At 42.4% G+C, this 19,167-nt stretch overlaps 1 protein-coding gene across 1 annotated transcript; it reads right to left on the bottom strand.

Moving 5' to 3' along the window:
• Positions 1 to 1,363: 1,363 nt before the first annotated feature.
• Positions 1,364 to 15,742, bottom strand: LOC138651248 (myelin protein zero-like protein 3). The gene is made up of 6 exons (XM_069741299.1): positions 15,618 to 15,742; positions 11,869 to 12,035; positions 7,958 to 8,168; positions 6,140 to 6,302; positions 4,574 to 4,673; positions 1,364 to 3,504 (listed from the first exon to the last, which is right to left on the bottom strand). Exons 1-6 carry the CDS (start codon positions 15,673 to 15,675, stop codon positions 3,460 to 3,462), a joined length of 744 nt encoding a protein of 247 aa, XP_069597400.1. The 5' UTR covers positions 15,676 to 15,742; the 3' UTR covers positions 1,364 to 3,459.
• Between the last annotated feature and the right edge of the window lie 3,425 nt (positions 15,743 to 19,167).

The following is a 19,167-nucleotide window of genomic DNA, read 5'->3' as shown; positions in this document are numbered from 1 at the left end:
TTTACACCTGTTCCTCAATAGGAATCCGCAGGTGAAATCCGCACAAAAAACACTGGAAATCCGCGGAAAATCCGCAGGTAAAACACAGTGCCTTTTACCCGCAGATTTTTCAAAAATGGTGCGGAAATATCTCACACGAATCCGCAACGTGGGCACATAGCCTTAGGGTTAGGGTTAGGGTTGGAATTAGGGTTGTGGTTAGGGTTAGGGGTGTGTTGGGGTTAGTGTTGTGGTTAGGGGTGTGTTGGGGTTAGGGTTGTGATTAGGATTATGGCTACAGTTGGGATTAGGGTTAGGGGTGTGTTGGGGTTAGTGTTGGAGTTAGAATTGAGGGGTTACCACTGTTTAGGCACATCAGGGGTCTCCAAACGCAACATGGCGCCACCATTGATTCCAGCCAATCTCGTATTCAAAAAGTCAAATGGTGCTCCCTCAATTCCGAGCCCTGACGTGTGCCCAAACAGTGGTTTACCCCCACATATGGGGTACCAGCATACTCAGGACAAACTGCGCAACAATTACTGGGGTCCAATTTCTCCTGTTACCCTTGTGAATCTAAAAAAATGCTTGCTAAAACATAATTTTTGAGGAAAGAAAAATGATTTTTTATTTTCACGGCTCTGCGTTGTAAACGTCTGTGAAGCACTTGGGGGTTCAAAGTGCTCACCACATATCTAGATAAGTTCCTTGGGGGGTCTAGTTTCTAAAATGGGGTCACTTGTGGGGGATTTCTACTGTTTAGGCACACCAGGGGCTCTGCAAACGCAACGTGACACCCGCAGACCATTCCATCAAAGTCTGCATTTCAAAAGTCACTACTTCCCTTCTGAACCCCGACGTGTGCCCAAACAGTGGTTTACCTCCACACATGGGGTATTAGCGTACTCAGGAGAAACTGGACAACAACTTTTGGGGTCCAATTTCTCCTGTAACCCTTGGGAAAATAAAAAATTCTGGGCTAAATAATTATTTTTGAGGAAAGAAAACGTATTTATTATTTTCACGGCTCTGCATTATAAACTTCTATGAAGCACTTGGGGGTTCAAAGTGCTCACCACACATCTAGATAAGTTCCTTTGGGGGTCTAGTTTCCAAAATGGGGTCACTTGTGGGGGGTTTCTACTGTTAAGCCACATCAGGGGCTCTGCAAACGCAACGTGACGCCCACAGAGCATTCCATCAAAGTCTGCATTTCAAAACGTCACTACTTCACTTCCGAGCCCCGGCATGTGCCCAAACAGTGATTTACCCCCACATATGGGGTATCAGCGTACTCAGGAGAAACTGGACAACAACTTTTGGGGTCAAATTTCTCCTGTTACCCTTGGGAAAATAAAAAATTGCAGGCTAAAAGATCATTTTTGAGAAAATAATTTTTTTTTTTATTTTCATGGCTCTGCGTTATAAACTTCTGTGAAGCACCTGGGGGTTTAAAGTGCTCAATATGCATCTAGATAAGTTCCCTGGGGGGTCTAGTTTCCAAAATGGGGTCACTTGTGCGGGAGCTCCAATGTTTAGGCACACAGGGGCTCTCCAAACGCGACATGGTGTCCGCTAACAATTGGAGCTAATTTTCCATTCAAAAAGTCAAATGGCGTGCCTTCTCTTCCGAGCCCTGCCGAGTGCCCAAACAGTGGTTTACCCCCACATATGAGGTATCGGCGTACTCGGGAGAAATTGCCCAACAAATTTTATGATCCATTTTATCCTACTGCCCATGTGAAAATGAAAAAATTGAGGCGAAAAGAATTTTTTTGTGAAAAAAAATTACTTTTTCATTTTTACAGATCAATTTGTGAAGCACCTGAGGGTTTAAAGTGCTCACTAGGCATCTAAATTAGTTCCTTGGGGGGTCTAGTTTCCAAAATGGGGTCACTTGTGGGGGAGCGCCAATGTTTAGGCACACAGGAGCTATCCAAACGCGACATGGTGTCCGCTAACGATGGAAATAATTTTTCATTCAAAAAGTCAAATGGCGCTCCTTCCCTTCCGAGCCTTACCATGTGCCCAAACAGTGGTTTACCTCCACATGTGAGGTATTGGTGTACTCAGGAGAAATTGCCCAACACATTTTAGGATCCATTTTATCCTGTTGCCCATGAGAAAATGAAAAAATTGAGGCTAAAAGAATTTTTTTGTGAAAAAAAAGTACTTTTTCATTTTTACGGATCAATTTGTGAAGCACCTGGGGGTTCAAAGTGCTCACTATGCATCTAGATAAGTTCCTTGGGGCGTCTAGTTTCCAAAATGGGGTCACTTGTGGGGGAGCTCCAATTTTTAGGCACACGGGGGCTCTCCAAACGTGACATGGTGTCCGCTAAAGAGTGGAGCCAATTTTTGATTCAAAAAGTCAAATGGCGCTCCTTCCCTTCCAAGCCCTGCCGTGCGCCAAAACAGTGGTTTACCCCCACATATGAGGTATCAGCGTACTCAGGACAAATTGGACAACAACTTTCGTGGTTCAGTTTCTCCTTTTACCATTGGGAAAATAAAAAAATTGTTGCTAAAAGATAATTTTTGTGACTAAAAAGTTAAATGTTCATTTTTTCCTTCCATGTTGCTTCTGCTGCTGTGAAGCACCTGAAGGGTTAATAAACTTCTTGAATGTGGTTTTGAGTACCTTGAGGGGTGCAGTTTTTAGAATGGTGTCACTTTTGGGTATTTTCAGCCAAATAGACCCCTCAAACTGACTTCAAATGTGAGGTGGTCCCTAAAAAAAATGGTTTTGTAAATTTCGTTGTAAAAATGACAAATCGCTGGTCGAATTTTAACCCTTATAACTTCCTAACAAAAAAAAATTTTGTTTCCAAAATTGTGCTGATGTAAAGTAAACATGTGGGAAATGTTATTTATTAACTATTTTGTGTCACATATCTCTCTGGTTTAACAGAATAAAAATTCAAAATGTGAATATTGCGAAATTTTCAAAATTTTCGCCAAATTTCCGTGTTTATCACAAATAAATGCAGAATTTATTGACCTAAATTTACCACTAACATGAAGCCCAATATGTCACGAAAAAACAATCTCAGAACCGCTAGGATCCGTTGAAGCGTTCCTGAGTTATTACCTCATAAAGGGACACTGGTCAGAATTGCAAAAAACGGCAAGGTCTTTAAGGTCAAAATAGGCTGGGTCTTGAAGGGGTTAAACCCAACATCAGAGCCTGGCGTAGGATAGAAAACGGGCCAGCCCGAGAATACTTCTGGTATATGACAACATTCGGACGCTACTTCTAATCCGGACACTTCATTCTACACAAACATTAAAATACTTTACAAAGTCTTCAGTTTCAGGTCAAATCACACTTTACAATTTCATCTTAAAATAACCTAGAATGAATATAATAAAAAAAGTTACATAAAAAGTCCACACAATCCTGTGGAGTTCAGTTCACAAGCTCCTTCACATTTACTCAAGCCTGGATGTGGTCTTCATGTTTCATCCAAAAGTCTCCATTCACAAAAGACCCCTCGTGTCTCCTCCATAGTCGCCATCATCATCCTAAAGGGCAAGTTAAACGATAGTAAGTAAGTACAGGAATAGTAATAGTACAGGATAGTAAGTACAGGAACGGAAACTTTTCTATATAATCCATTAATCTGTATGGTAATGGAGAACAATTGAGCTGTAAAAAAAATATCTAAAACCTTTCTGTATTAAAAGGGGTTTATAAAAGTGTAGATAAAAGAAGCCATACTCTCTGTCCTCGGCTGTCTCTCCAGGATCGGAAGTGATGACATCATGACCGCCAGTCATCTGACTTTGCTGCCAATCAGTCGTGATGTCATCACTTCCAGTCCTGGGAATATCATCGGTAAGGCGGTGCGGGAACGGAGAACGAACTCCAGGTTTAAGTTACGTTTCCCATAGGAAAAACCCTGAAATTGAAGTGTCCTCCACCAAGACAATACATCCATGTCTCATCATATGGAATAGAAACTTCTGATTTTATGTCAATAGCATTATTAAACGACGCGGGTTAGAGTCGTGCACGTATAGGAAACTAAGAGTCCGATAGCGTCTGTCTCGAAAAGAGCGCTTAGTAGACAGCTATCTATTAAGTACTGAGCCCCTAAGTTGGTGGGTTTGGCCAACATTGTACATAGGGGGTCTTAATGACCAATCTTTAAGGAAGTGGACAGAAATTTTTAGTATAATCTTCTCTAAGCAAAATATATTAGAAAGTTGCAATTCCATGAATGCGCTAACTATACTTTATCCACCTTAGTGGAGACTTAACACTACCTGGGCTGTGCTTGCGGAAATTATGAATCCTCAATGGTATAAAATTAAGGATTTTATTACACCAACACATTTTGCCATTGGACTGGAGCCTTTTTCAAGGTAAAAAAAAAGCATTTTTTAACATTAAAAAAATGCACAAATTCAGCGCCGAAATGCGTTGGTGTAATAAAAATCTTAATTTTATACATCGAGGATTCTTCATTCCCGCAAGTGCAGCCCAGGGGAACATTACCAGCACTCTCACCCGCTCTTGTAGTATTGCCCCTTTATGCCCTTCTGTCCCAACCAGACCTCAGCAACTATATTAACAAAAATATCATCTTACGTCTACACATCGCTGGCAAAATCGCATTAGACAGCCGGGGCGCTTTTCTAAAGATGAACTTCGATGAAGCGGAGCGGTCGAATTTTCATCGTACATACAACTATGGAAAGGAAATAAATAAATCTTTACATACATAGAATTTAGGTTCTGGATGACTGCTATCATATTGAGGACCTAATCTTGGGATAGGACTACAATATCGGATGAGTGGGGGGTCCGACCTCCATGCACTGTGTAGTGGCCATAAGTGGTACTGCACTCTCTCTTCCATTCACTTGCAGTACCATTCATGGCCACTATGCTATATACAGAGCTCTGTAACGTCCAGTGCGCTGTCCCCCTTGGGGTGCAGAAAGAGAGTTACACCCTGCACAAATCTAATATCAATAACCTCTCCTACAAAGTGGTCACGAATGTTAAAGTCTCAGAAACTGTCTTTAAAGGGAACCTGTCACCCCGTTTTTTGAGATTGAGCTATAAATACTGTTAAATAGGGCCTGCGCTGTGTGTTCCTATAGTGTATGTAGTGTACCCTGATTCCCCACCTATGCCGAGATATAACTTACCAAAGTCGCCGTTTTCGCCTGTCAATCAGGCTGGTCAGGTCGGGAGGGCGTGGTGACATCGCTGGTTCTTCCTCAGCTTTACGTTGGTGGCGTAGTGGTGAACAAGCAGCGCGCGATCTGCGCTGTAATCCCTTGCATCGGTGGGGGCGGCCATCTTCCTGGGGCCGCGCGTGCGCAGATCGAGTGCTCTGCTGCACGGGGCTTCAGGAAAATGGCCGCGGGATGCCGCGCGTGCGCATTAGAGATCGCGGCGGCCATTTTCCCAAAGCCGAGATGCAAACTCAGCTTTGGGAAAATGGCCGCCGCGATATCTAATGCGCACGCGCGGCATCCCGCGGCCATTTTCCTGAAGCCCCGTGCAGCAGAGCACTCGATCTGCGCACGCGCGGCCCCAGGAAGATGGCCGCCCCCACCGATGCAAGGGATTACAGCACAGATCGCGCGCTGCTTGTACGCCACTACGCCACCAACGTAAAGCTGAGGAAGAACCAGCGATGTCACCACGCCCTCCCGACCTGACCAGCCTGATTGACAGGCGAAAACGGCGACTTTGCTAAGTTATATCTCAGCATAGGTGGGGTATCGGGGTACACTACATACACTATAGGAACACACAGCGCAGGCCCTATTTAACAGTATTTATAGCTCAATCTCAAAAAACGGGGTGACAGGTTCCCTTTAACACCTTACACCAGTTTACAAAAAAAAAAAAAAAAAAAGATATTAAGTCTTTGTCACCCCATAACACAAATATCACTTAACTCAGATCACATTCACGTGCATAGGAGCTGAGCTGCAGTACCAGGAATGGCCACTACACTGTGCACGGCGCTGTGCTGTTAGCGCTCTGACCACCAGCGCTAATAACAGCTGATCGTGGGGTCGCCGGTTGTCAGACACCCATCAATGATAATAGTCTATCGTAGGGACAGGTCATCAATATTTTATCTCCGGACAACCCTTTTAAACCATTTTCGATGACCATAGAATATTCACTCACTCTTGAGATGCTTCAATTGGAGACTTTTTCATCTTCTGTCCCCTGATCCGGTCTCTCTTGATTGCCTTCTTCATCCTTATCAGCAAAATTATGGAGACCAGAGCAGACGGGATGAACACCAAAGAGGACAGCAAAATGGCCGTGGTGAACTTGAAGGAAACACCTAAAGAAGAGAATTGAGAAGATCTGAAATTCTTTCCTTGGAATAATTATGATTTCACAGCAAATATATCTCGACTGTTATCTAGCCCCTGTTATAATCCGTCTTCCGATAGGTCATAGATATCTAGAGATCAACAGTGGGAAAAAAGTCCCTTTATTGATAGTGATCATGGAAGTCCCAGCTCTCGAACCACCACGAAGGTGGGCTACTTTAACAAATTTAAAGGAGTTTTCCAGTTTTCAAAATTGTCTCCTAACCCCCACTGCTCCATCACCACCGTTCTGGTGGGGTCCTCCAAGATTGGAAGTGATGACCCTTAATCTCTGAGGTCACCGATTGGCTGTAGAGTCAGGACGTCATTACTGCTGATCCCGGTGGAGAAAATGGGAGTGGCAGCACTGGAGCAGCAGGGCTTTTCTGCAAGGGTAACTTTTAGAAAAGTCCTGGAAAACCCCTGTAATAAATTCTGAGGACCTAGGAATTTTAAGCTCTACGGAGAAACAGGAAGTCTCTTTTCCTTGCATGAGTCACCATTAGAACTACAATTCTACATCACTGCAAAGTCCCTGGCAGGAGGAGGAGAGGAGCAGCTAGGTGATGAGCTGAAGAGGGGATGGAGCTGGGCTGCCAGGGACTTTGTAGTGATGTATAATTGTAGTTCTAATGATGACTCATGCAGGGAAGAGAGACTCAAAGTCGTTTTCTGCCACTCAGGTGATGACCACCAGTTTCCTACAACGATGACTCCAACATGCATGTGATCAATGGCCTCAAAGGTCATGTACCAATCACATTCATACAAAGGAGCAGAGGGGTTGGTGTCCGCACGGGATTTAAAGGGACACTGTCACCTGAATTTGGAGGAAACAATCTTTAGCCATGGAGGCGGGGTTTTTGGGTGTTTGATTCACCCTTTCCTTACCCGCTGGCTGCATGCTGGCTGCAATATTGGATTGAAGTTCATTCTCTGTCCTCCGTAGCACATGCCTGCACAAGGCAATCTTGCCTTGCACAGGCGTGTCCTATGGAGGACAGAGAATGAACTTCAATCCAATATTGCAGCCAGCAGGTAAGGAAAGGGTGAATCAAACACCCAAAAACCCCGCCTCCATGGCTAAAGATTGTTCCCTCCAAATTCAGGTGACAGTGTGACTTTAAACATACGACTATTTTTGATTTTTTTTTTCTTTTAGTATTTTATGCAATTTCTTCTTTCTTGACAATTTTCTTAAATTTCCTCTCCCCCCCCCCCCAAAAAAAAAAAAAAAAGATAACGAAGGCCTATCCTTATTATAGGTCAACAATATCAGATGGGTGGCATCCAACACAAGTCACTCTCACCACCGATCTGCCTCCGGAAGTAAGGAATGCACAGAGCCAGAAGAGCAGAGCTCTATACACTGTGTAGTGGTCATTCTCATACTTCAGCTCAGCTCCCATTGAAGTGAATAGGATGTGAGCTGCAGTATCAGAGAGTAGCCACTATGTGGTGTACGGAGCCACCATGGTTCTGGACAACTCTCGAGTCATCTATAGTATAGTAAAAACTATGAACAAGAGTAATGGATGTGAACTGGGACAAATATAGGGAGACCTCTGCACAGACCACCCACAACTTCTCCTCCACAGTAGTCAGTAGGACCCTTCTCTCTTACTTTCTAAAGTCACTGTTAGTTTCATCTGTGGCATGTTCCCATGGACATCAGGAGGATTTCTAACCACACAAGAGAACGTGCCATTATCCGTGAGTTTCAGATCCTCCAACATAATGGAAGCATCTCCGCGTCCAATGTCACCTTCCCAGGTTATTCGATCCTTGAAGGGTCCTATTGACGTGGGGTATGGTTTTGACTGGTAATGCAAGATCTAGGAAAGAAAAAGGAACAGGCATTATTACAAAAAAAAAACAAAAAAACTGGGCGTTCATGGAGATCTTCATCATCCGTAACTAATAATTACCGTACATTCATTAATTAGGTGGTTATTCCCAAGATAGTAAGTTTTCCCATATGTTGTAACTTACTGATCTCTGGGGGTCCGACCACTAAGACCTCCAGTAATTCTATGAACAGTGTCTCTGATGCCCAGGAACCAGGCTTTTTTAATGGAGTGTAGATGCATGTTTAACTTCCGTTTCATTCATTGTCTATGGGACTTCTGGAGAAAAGCAAGTACAGCGCTCCGCTATGTCCAGCCGTCGTAGCATGCGCACCTTGACTCTATTCAGAATGGGGCTTTGCAGAGCCAGATTCCCCAGTTCCAGAGCCCCGTTCTCAAAATTGCTGGGGTGGTCCCAGAGGTAGGGTAGGAATAACCTGAGGGGGTCAACCTATTGTGCTGTGCATTTCTAGGAAAACTCATTCATGATAATAGTCCAGTTTTCACATAATATAAGAAGAATGCTGGTTAGCAATAGATTCCGTTGTGTGTGAGTACTTTTTTCATTTTGATGTCTTTTTAATTGAAGATGAATATTTAGTTTATATATGCTTAGCTCCCCTACTGCACTAGGGTGAAAGAATGAATATAATGTAGCTTTTGCATTCTCAAAATGTAATGTCGTGATCTCTTATATGGCTAATCGCTACACGTTCAGAGAATGAGATACAGTATATATATATATATATATATATATATATATATATATATATATATATATATATATATATATATATATATATCTCGATAGCAGCTTGTAAAGGAAAAATACCACATATTGTATAATTTGCTAAATGCGGAGTGCAATGATCAGGTAACTAATACCTGTTAGTGATCAAAAAGCTGCTTGTATCCCAAAATAGTACCAATAAAAATGACAACATCTCCATACACCGTGAGCAGCTACACGAACAAAAAAAAACAAAACAACATTTTCACCAAATTTTTTTTTATTTTTTTATTTTTTTTATAGTGACGGGGTTTTTCTTTTTTTTAGAGTTCACCTTGTGCTATAAAATACACATTATCTTTCATTTTTTGGATCGGTTCGATTGCTGGGATACATTATTTATGTTGTGGATTTTTTTATGCCTTTCTACATTTACACAATAGAAATTAAAAAAAAAAAAAAAGACTAAAAGTTATACAATATATTATAATGCTCCAAAATGGTGCCAGTAAAGAAAACAATGTTTCACAAAAAGACAAAAATAAAAAGTTAAAAAAAGCAGTTGTTTTGAAATAAAATAATTTAAAATATATTTTTAAAAAGTTATGGTTGTAAAAAAAAAAATGTAAGATTGAAATGAATTTTCCCACATTCGTTTTTACTATAGTTATATCCAATATCTAATTACACAGAGGAGAGGGGTGAGCCAATTTAATCTCAACCAATGCACTATTGTTTCCCACTTTGCAAAGTAATAGTTGATCTGATGGAGGGAGGGAAAGGGGGTAATGTTTAATCAATACTTGGTGGTCAAAGTGAGAAAATCAGTAATCAGGTTGGGATTGTAACCTGTTTGGGGCTCATAAAACAAACACTGATTAGTTCATACCTCTGCGTAAAGGATGTGTTATCTATGTGTATGTACGCAGCCTAACATGTCTGATGGGAAAACAATGCCTCTCTAGTAAAGAGTGCAAATAATGGATGCCTAATGCAATATATGCTAAAGAATGATTGTCTTCAAATTAGACAATGACCATATACTTATATTGGGCTTGGATATACAATCACCATATATTACTGGACTGAACGGTTCTGCTCTGTCCAACTAGGAATACTAGTGTTCTTGACACCTGTAGTGCTGCCCAGCCAGAAAGAATGGGTGTGCGCTGTCCACCTCCCTGTTATGGTCAATGGGGCACCAACGCACTCTACTTAAACTCCCAGCAGTATGCAATTATCTTTCTAGGATTTAACCATGTACTCTGGTGTCTATACCCACTTCTGTTTATTCTGATTTTGACCCGGCTTGTTATGCTGACTACGTCTGTCTCCGTGAACCCTCTGGACTTTGACCCCTGCCTGTATGATTTAGCATTTGTATGACCTCCTGGTATGTGACCCTTACTAATCCTTAGATACCATGGAGTCAGACAAATGCTAAGTTAGAAGGGCAGGGGTCAAAGTCCAGAGGGTTTGGAGGACATCATGGTTGGAAGAATTGAAGGAACAAGTCGAAGAGGAAGACCAGCATTCCAATGTCTCAATACAATCAAGATAACAGCGGAGAAGACCCTGGTGGACCTATCTAGGCTTGCACAAGATCCATCTTCCTACAGAACATTTATCTATCAACTCACCATGGCTTGAGATCGAGCCGAAGGCAGTTATTATTATTATTATTATTAAATTCCTAAGAGTACTGTATTTGTCTGTCCAGATCTTTGCTTCAGGCATACTCCTCCGGCCAGTAGCTACTCCATGGAAACAACCCAAGGGGCCCTGTTTTAATCCCAGATTCCTGTGTAGAGGGACTTAAAGTGTGAAGGCTGTGGTAACACTGGGACCTGCAAGACCAAGTGGCTAGCCTGTTTCAGCTGATGGCCTCTGATAAACTTTACATGCATAAGTTGCATCTTCTTTTGTTTCGTTTTTCCGTTTAGACAAAAACCAAAGCAAATACGGTTTGTGGAGAGATGCACCAAATTTTAGGTGCACATACTTGATCTAAAGTGAATGACAGAATAAGTGTCCAAATTAAAGAAAGCTTCCCCAAATGTAACACACAATGCACCAATGGGATACATCTGGCCAATCTTGTTTCAAGTCTATTCCTCTGATACATTAAAAAATAAGAGAGTCATCTGAACCCACATTTTTTTTCCTGAGGCCAAATGAAATTATGTACAGGAGCTTATTCATTCTCCCCAGACAGGTGATGTCGTGGGAAAGAAGGACGGAGCATGTTGAATTTCAACAGATATCGAAGAGCTGATTCTCACGCTCACATGGTGGCCATATTTTCAAGGCCACAAGTATCAGCCCAACCAGGAATGTCTCAATTCGACTTCGCATTCATATATTTGTGAGTCTGTTCATCCAGGTCAAGAGATCTGTGGTCAGAACGGGACTTGAGCTCATTATATGCGTGAGAAAATATGACGCCATATGGTTGTGTGAAATAATACTAAGGCCGGGATCACACAGGCATATGTCACAGTCTATATACGGACCACAGTGTCGGTACTGACTAGGGCTCTTATAACCAGGGCTGTGGAGTTGGAGTCGTGGAGTCGGAATCGGAGCCGGTTTTGGTGGAGTCGGGAGTCATGGAAATTGAGGAGTCGGAGGTTTGGGTTACCAACTCCACAGCCCTGCTTCCAACCCAAACTTACAGCCTCAGGAACATACGGGGCTGCAAGTTTGGGTTGGGAGATTCGCGGTCAGTGTGGACATTGCAGTCGTATACAGACCGTGAAATACGCTCATGTGATCACAGAGTAGAGGCACCTTCACAGCGGTAACGTTGTACAGATCAGAAACAACCTATTGGAACAAGGTGCGTCAAATTTACTATTAGACGCACAACTCATAATAAATATAGCATATCTTTGGTCTGATCATGCACCCAACAAAAATTTCTTTAAATTCTTTACGCTCATTACTCTTTCTACTCACTGTCACAGTTGGACCTCCATCGCGAGGACGATAGCTCCAGTCCACTGTTATGAACTCAGAAGTAACATCTCTAGAGGAGAAGCCGCACCATAATTTCGCCGATTCTCCCAGAACGCCATAAACTTCCCGGTCCATTCGGATGTCTATACCCTCAACACTGATAAAACCTGCGGGAAACAGAAGAAATCATTGTAATGTGCTAAAGATCATGATCATTAGAAGGCTGGGTTCAGAGGAGCGTAAATAAATTGTCATCCAGAAAGAGATTCATCCGTATAGTGTTTCGTATGTCCGTCTTTAACACCCATATATCATCTGCGTTTTTTATCTCACAGTAATAAAAAAAAATCACTATAATGGGAAATTGTGCTTTGTTTGGCCTCAGTTACAGGCAATGTCTGATCTACCAGATGTGTAGTAGAAATGTAATGTGAACATAGACCAATACAGTTTTAAAACCAAATTGTGTGGCCACACAAGATCGTTTAAGTCTCGGATTACATGAAGGCTATGGTGATGGTATGTGATGTCGTTGGCGGTGTCATTTCCAATTTTTTTTTTCTTTAGATCCATTTTATTTTAGACATTTTTTATTACTATTCTTTATTGTGCATATAATTGTAACATTACATTTCCCATATAAAAGTCATCTGGAGAAAATTAACAGTGTACATATTTTTTGCTACTGAAGAGGTGGCATTCATAGGGCACCAGGGGTAAATAGTCCCCGTTGGTGCCATTATTTACTGGCAGAGCTGATCAGAGTCTTGGAGGCATCCAAGCGATCAGCATTGCTGATGTTTCTATTCACTACATAAAGCTCTTTGGGTCTCATTAATGAAAACTGTATAAAAGACAAAAACAACCTGTTTCCCATAGCAACCAATGACAGAGCAGCTTTCATTTTTTAAACAGCTCCAGTATAATGAAAGCTAAACTCTGATTGGTTGCTAAGGGCAACAGAAACAACTTTGGTTTTAGGCCTGTTTTCATAAATGAGGCCTACTTAGCGCTATGTAATTTTGAAAAATGTAGGCACAAATGGTCAGAAACTGCTGTGCCATGCATTTATAATGGGGCGGGGCGATACTTGGTCATTACCAGGTTAATAAACGTCCGTCAATTCAAAGCCTTTGGCCCCAATTTCAAAACCAGTCTAAATGAAGGGTCCAAGAGAATAAGATGCACCAAATTCATTAGTAATTGTGCATTTATTAATAAAGCCGGCACATCTTTCCTTTCCAGAGTAAAAAATATCCTCAGTTCTTTCCTGTCATAATTCATGTGTGTGGTGTAAATTAGAAAGAATTTGCTAGCGGTGCTTGGCCACTCGTCCTGCCCCCTAAGGTGCGCCAAATAACATTTTTACGTCATTATGAGTGGCACAAAATCCATTTTGAATAATTTTACTCCAGAATTATGATGAATCGGGGCCCATGGGTACTGAGCACTGTACTCAGCATACACTGAATAGAGCAGCGCCCCGTTCAGACAGGACCCCCTGTTCTCGTGATCGGCAGACGTCCAGTGGACAAGGGCTACATCTGAATCATGAGGAAACTCCTTTACAGAGGCATCTATGTGTAATATCTCATACATCTGTGTGATGAGCATTGGGTAAAGCGTCAGGAGCAACAGTCATAGCTGGTCATAATAGACTATGGCAGCTAATCCTGAGGAGGAATGAGGACAGGCATTGCCAGATTCCCTTCACCCAAAGACCAGGGCTCTAAACGAGATTATTAAACTGCATGTACTCAAGGAACCACATTGAGATGGGATTGTAGCTCATCCTTTGTGGATTTTCCCCATTGTACGCGCAATTTTAAAAACAATAGTGCGACGAAGTCAAACCATAATGGTCTCTGTGGTACTTTCTGCTGACAGGAATGTGAACCACAGCATTAAAATGTCCTTGTAATAGCATTAGGCCAATTTCACATGACCGTATTCACGACTGTCTCTTTCCCGGGCTGGGAGCGGTGAGATCATTGTCCACCAGTGGGTCAGGAGTTCTCATCCCGCAGCCATTAAGCGGTCAATCAGATCACTGGTGGTTAGTGACGTAAACGTTCGCGACCTAGCAAAGACCGTCAGACCGGCAGTCACAGGTGAGTACACCTTCTTTTATTATTGTTTTACCTCCATGGTTGCCAGCTGTGAAATTTTAAGAGTTATTCCCATTTTAATAGATGAATAGAGTTTGTAAAAACGAGCACTTTGCTATTTCTGCCCATTAAAATTTGCATCCTTTCTTGAGATATTAACACTTTTCTTTTGTGTAGAGCTCGTTGTCTAGGAGACCGACCACCAATACTTTTCATCTTATAAGCATTTTTGCTGAAGCTGTAGGAGGTAATAGAACACTCCTGCGATCTTGGCCGGCTTCAAAACAGTGCTTACAAGCGCAATACAAAAGACCTTGTAAGCACTGCACATGTTCTGCTGTTCTAGAACCAGTGGTCGGTCTCCAAGGCAACAAGCTGTAAACAAAAGAAAAATATCAATATCTCAATAATAGCTGAAAATTTTAAAAATAGTTAAAATGTTCATCGTACTGATAAAAAGGTTGCCTGGTCATTTTTACTGAAAGATAATGTCATAAGAACAAAACCCAAATCAGGCTACTTTCACACTAGCGTCGGACTCGGCCCGTCGCAGTGCATCGGGCCGATGTACCGACGCTAGCAGTGAATGCGCCGCACAACAGGGGCACCGGATGCATTTTTACAGCGCATCCGCTGCCCCATTGTGAGTTGCGGGGAGGTGGGGGCGGAGTTCCGGCCGTGCATGCGCGGTTGGAAATGGCGGACTTCGGCAGCAAAAAACGTTACATGTAACGTTTTTTGCTCCCGGCGGTCCGCCACAACACGGCGCAACCGTCGCACGACGGTTGCGACGTGTGTTAATGCGTCGCTAATGTTAGTCTATGGGGCAAAAATGCATCCTGCAGACAACTTTACAGGATGCGTTTTTTCCCAAAAACTACGCTTTGCGACGTATTTAAAAAAACGCTAGTGTGAACGTAGCCTGAATTGTTTTAGTGTTTTTTTTCCATTGCACAGCATATATTTTTTATTTTCTTGCTATATAGTACCTTATATAATAAAGTTTATGGTGTTACTCAAAACTACGACTTGGCTAGCTTAAAAAAAAAAACACAATGAAAACAAAACAAGGCTCATACTGCTGTACCGCTGGAAAAAAAAATTAAGAAAAAGAAATTGTCTCTCGGAAGAAATGGGAAAAAAAAAAAGAATGAAAGATGGGAAGAGGTTAAGGGGTTCTCTAGAATTTAAAAAAAAATATTATATATATATATATATATATAAAAAAAAAATCTATATATAAAAATAACCATTTGCCACCCATGATATTCCCCATTTGATATGGTGGTCTCCTAATATCATAGGATAGAAAGGATCATAGATGTGTCCCCTCTCCTGGAGAAAAGTTTTATGGGAAAGTATATTACAAAAAAATAACACAGTGATGATGGGTTTATGGGGTTGTCTCGGGTTATATTAAAACCGCCTAATTATATATATTACAATATTTCTCTATATCTATATGTCCCATAGATCTTGTCTGGGAGAAAAGTTTTATGTCCAAGTATAAAAGTTCTAAGAAAACTCCAAACAAATAAACAACAACAATAAACACCAGGAACCTGGTGAGGAGTAACGTCAGGAAGCGCTATACACGGGGTATATATGTATCACACAGTGCGGGGGGCAGCGAGCACTCACCAATGATCAGCAGCAGGAGCCCCCGGCCCCCGCTCCGGACCCCCGGCCTCCGCTCCATAGATCCCGTCCAGCAGGTGAAACCAGTCACCGGAAATGCCGAGCAGCCAGTCCCGGGCACAGGTGAGTCAGTCCCCGCCTGCGGTCACACTAGTCCTGCCCTCATCAGCTCACGGCTTCATCCCACTGTGCGACATTTGTGTACCTGTCCCACAATGTCAAATGTCGCAGGCCTGAGACATGTCTGCGTCCTTATATTACACCGATGCTCCGCTGCTTTGTCGCATTAATGTTTGATTGCAGTGCGACATTGTCACTTAATTATTATTATTATTATTATTCCAATGTATGGGCAACAAGTTTTGTTTGTAACCCTTTCCTACTGCAGCCAACTTTATATATTTTTTTTACTCCTTCCTACGTCCAAACCTGTATGTTTTTATATTTTCGAAGTTAAAACAAAGATTCAAAACTCTTCATTTTCTAAAACCCATAACTTGTTTTTTTGTGTGTGTGGCGACTGGTGAGCTGCAGCTTTTATTGATTGTTTGTAATTGCTGTTTTTTTTTTTTTTTTTTGGGGGGGGGGGGGTGATTCTTTGTTTTGTTTGTTTTTATGTTGGTAGTGGACATGCGCAAAATGGCAATTCTGGTGTTCCGATTTTTTTTTTTCCTCTTGTGTTTCGTTAATTTTATAATTCTATAGATTGAACTTTTGGGAACACAATGATACCAAATACGTTTATTTCTTATCTCTTTTTGAACTGGGGAAGTCAAACGTTGAGATATACACTGCTCAAAAAAATAAAGGGACCACTACAACAGAACATGACTCCAAGTAAATCAAACTTCTGTGAAATCAAACTGTCCACTTAGGAAGCAACACTGACTGACAATCAATTTCACATGCTGTTGTGCACATGGAATAGATGACAGATGGAAATTATTAGCAATTATCAAGACACCCTCAATAAAGGAGTGATTCTGCAGGGGGGGACCACAGACCACATCTCGGTACCAATGCTTTCTGGCTGATGTTTTGGTCACTTTTGATGTTGGTTGTGATTTCACACTTGTGGTAGCTTGAGACGGACTCTACAACCCACACGAGTGGCTCAGGTAGTGCAGCTCATCCAGGATGGCACATCAATGCGAGCTGTGGTAAGATGGTTTGCTGTCTGTCAGCGTAGTGTCCAGAGGCTGGAGGTGCTATAAGGAGACAGGCCAGTACACCAGGACACGTGGAGGGGGCCATAGGAGAGCAACAACCCAGCAGCAGGACCGCTACATCAGCCTTTGTGCAAGGAGGAATGGGAGGAGCACTGCCAGAGACCTGCAAAATGACCTCCAGCAGGCCACAAATGTGCATGTGTCTGCACAAACGGTTAGAAACCGACTCCGTGAGGATGGTCTGAGTGCCCGACGTCCACAGATGGGGGTTGTGCTCACAGCCCAACACCGTGCAGGACACTTGGCATTTGCCACAGAACTCCAGGATTGGCAAATTCGCCACTGGCGCCCTGTGCTCTTCACAGATGAAAGCAGGATCACACTGAGCACATGTGACAGATGTGACAGAGTCTGGAGACGCCGTGGAGAGCGATCTGCTGCCTGCAACATCCTTCAGCATGACCAGTTTGGCAGTGGGTCAGGAATGGTGTGGGGTGGCATTTCTTTGGAGGGCCGCACAGCCCTCCATGTGCTCGCCAGAGGTAGCCTGACTGCCATTAGGTACCGAGATGAGATCCTCACACCCCTTGTGAGACCATATGCTGGTGCGGCTGACCCTGGGTTCCTACTAATGCAGGACAATGCCAGACCTCATGTGGCTGGAGTGTGTCAGCAGTTCCTGCAAGATGAAGGCATTGAAGCTATGGACTGGCCCGCCCGTTCCCCAGACCTGAATCGGATTCAGCACATCTGGGACATCATGTCTCACTACATCCACCAACGTCACACTGCACCACAGACTGTCCAGGAGTTGGCGGATGCTTTAGTCCAGGTCTGGGAGGAGATCCCTCAGGAGACCATCCGCCGCCTCATCAGGAGCATGCCCAGGCGTTGTAGGGAGGTCATACAGGCACGTGGAGGCCACACACAATACTGAGCATCATTTCCTTGTCATGAGGCATTTCCACTGAAGTTGGATCAGCCTGTAACTTCACGTTCCACTTTGATTTTGAGCATCATTCCAACTCCAGACCTCCGTGGTATATTAGTTGTGATTTACATTGATCATTTTTAGGTTTTATTGTTGTTTTTTCAATGTTGTTAATTTTTTTCCACAATTTTTTTGGGTTCGTGGAATAAAAATGTAAAAAAAACTAATAATCTTGGGACCTAATTAAAGCCTAACAAATTTTGTCAGACCCAATTTTTTGTAAATAATGGCAACTTTGCCCTTTGCCCTTACATAAAAAATGAGTGCAGGTGATAAATGCCCCACCACCTCCGTGGTTTTATTGGTGGCATTTATCCCGGTGTACATGGTCTGTTATAAACAGACACCACTTCACCAAACTTTATTGTAAAGTGTGTGTTCATATTTGCGTTACATTTTCTGCTTTATTGCTTCATTATTGGAACAGGAAAAAATAATTTGATGTGCCAGATCCATCGCACAATGGACACCAACCGCACTTCTTGACAGTCACAGATCCTGTTGGCTTTAAGGTTATGTTCCATTATTGGAAGCAAATTCTTCTGCAGCATATCTGAAGCAAAATCCGCAAGTACTACAGGCAGATTTGATACTTTTTATCACAAAAAGTGGAGTCCATATGAAGACTTGTCACACTGGGGATTTAAACATCTGGACCTGATGTTCATTTTTGTGCAGGAATTTTCAGCAACGTGTGGATGAGATCAGTTTAGCTGGAAATGTCTTCCATTGTGTATTTTCTGCACACAAATCTGCGCTGAAAATCTGAACCAAATACAGAAGACACAAATATACCTTAAAGGAAAATGGTGCAGATTTACGTGCTGAAAATCCAGAACATTTTTTTTTAAATCTCCGTATATGTTGATTATATTTTTGAGTGTATACCGAGGCGTTTTTTTAAATCTGCCGTGTTGTTAATTCTTCCTGCAGATTTTCATTATGGATTCATACTTTATAATGCATAGGGTGAAACCCGCATCATAATCCTTAAGCTACATACGAGGGTTTCGCTGAGGTGTCCGTCTGTAAGGAGACTTCACGTCAGTGTCGGGTGTGACTTACTGACGCGTGTACCATTATATCCTTTTATTATTAGCATCTTAAAACTATCAAGTGTCGCCTATTGCAGTGACTTCTGCCTCTCCGCCCCGAAGCAAACAGGTCCTTCAAGTTTCTTCCATGTTCTCGCCATGAAATGTGAGACAGGATGCAAGGGAAAAAAGATTATTATCTGCAGTGAGGACATCCTGTACATACATGTGACCGCTGCAGACAATCGATGGCCAAAATCTTGTGCCATACATGCTAACATCGCAAGTGATTGGCTGCAGAGGCCCTTCTTTCCACCAGGCTACATAAATTTAAAAAAAAGGTATTTCCAGTATATATT

This window comes from Ranitomeya imitator, chromosome 10 (genome assembly GCF_032444005.1).
Source record: "Ranitomeya imitator isolate aRanImi1 chromosome 10, aRanImi1.pri, whole genome shotgun sequence".
NCBI classification, from domain to species: Eukaryota; Metazoa; Chordata; class Amphibia; order Anura; family Dendrobatidae; genus Ranitomeya; species Ranitomeya imitator.
Note: the sequence above shows the minus strand (reverse complement) of the source record. Positions and strands in the feature narration are given on the sequence as shown.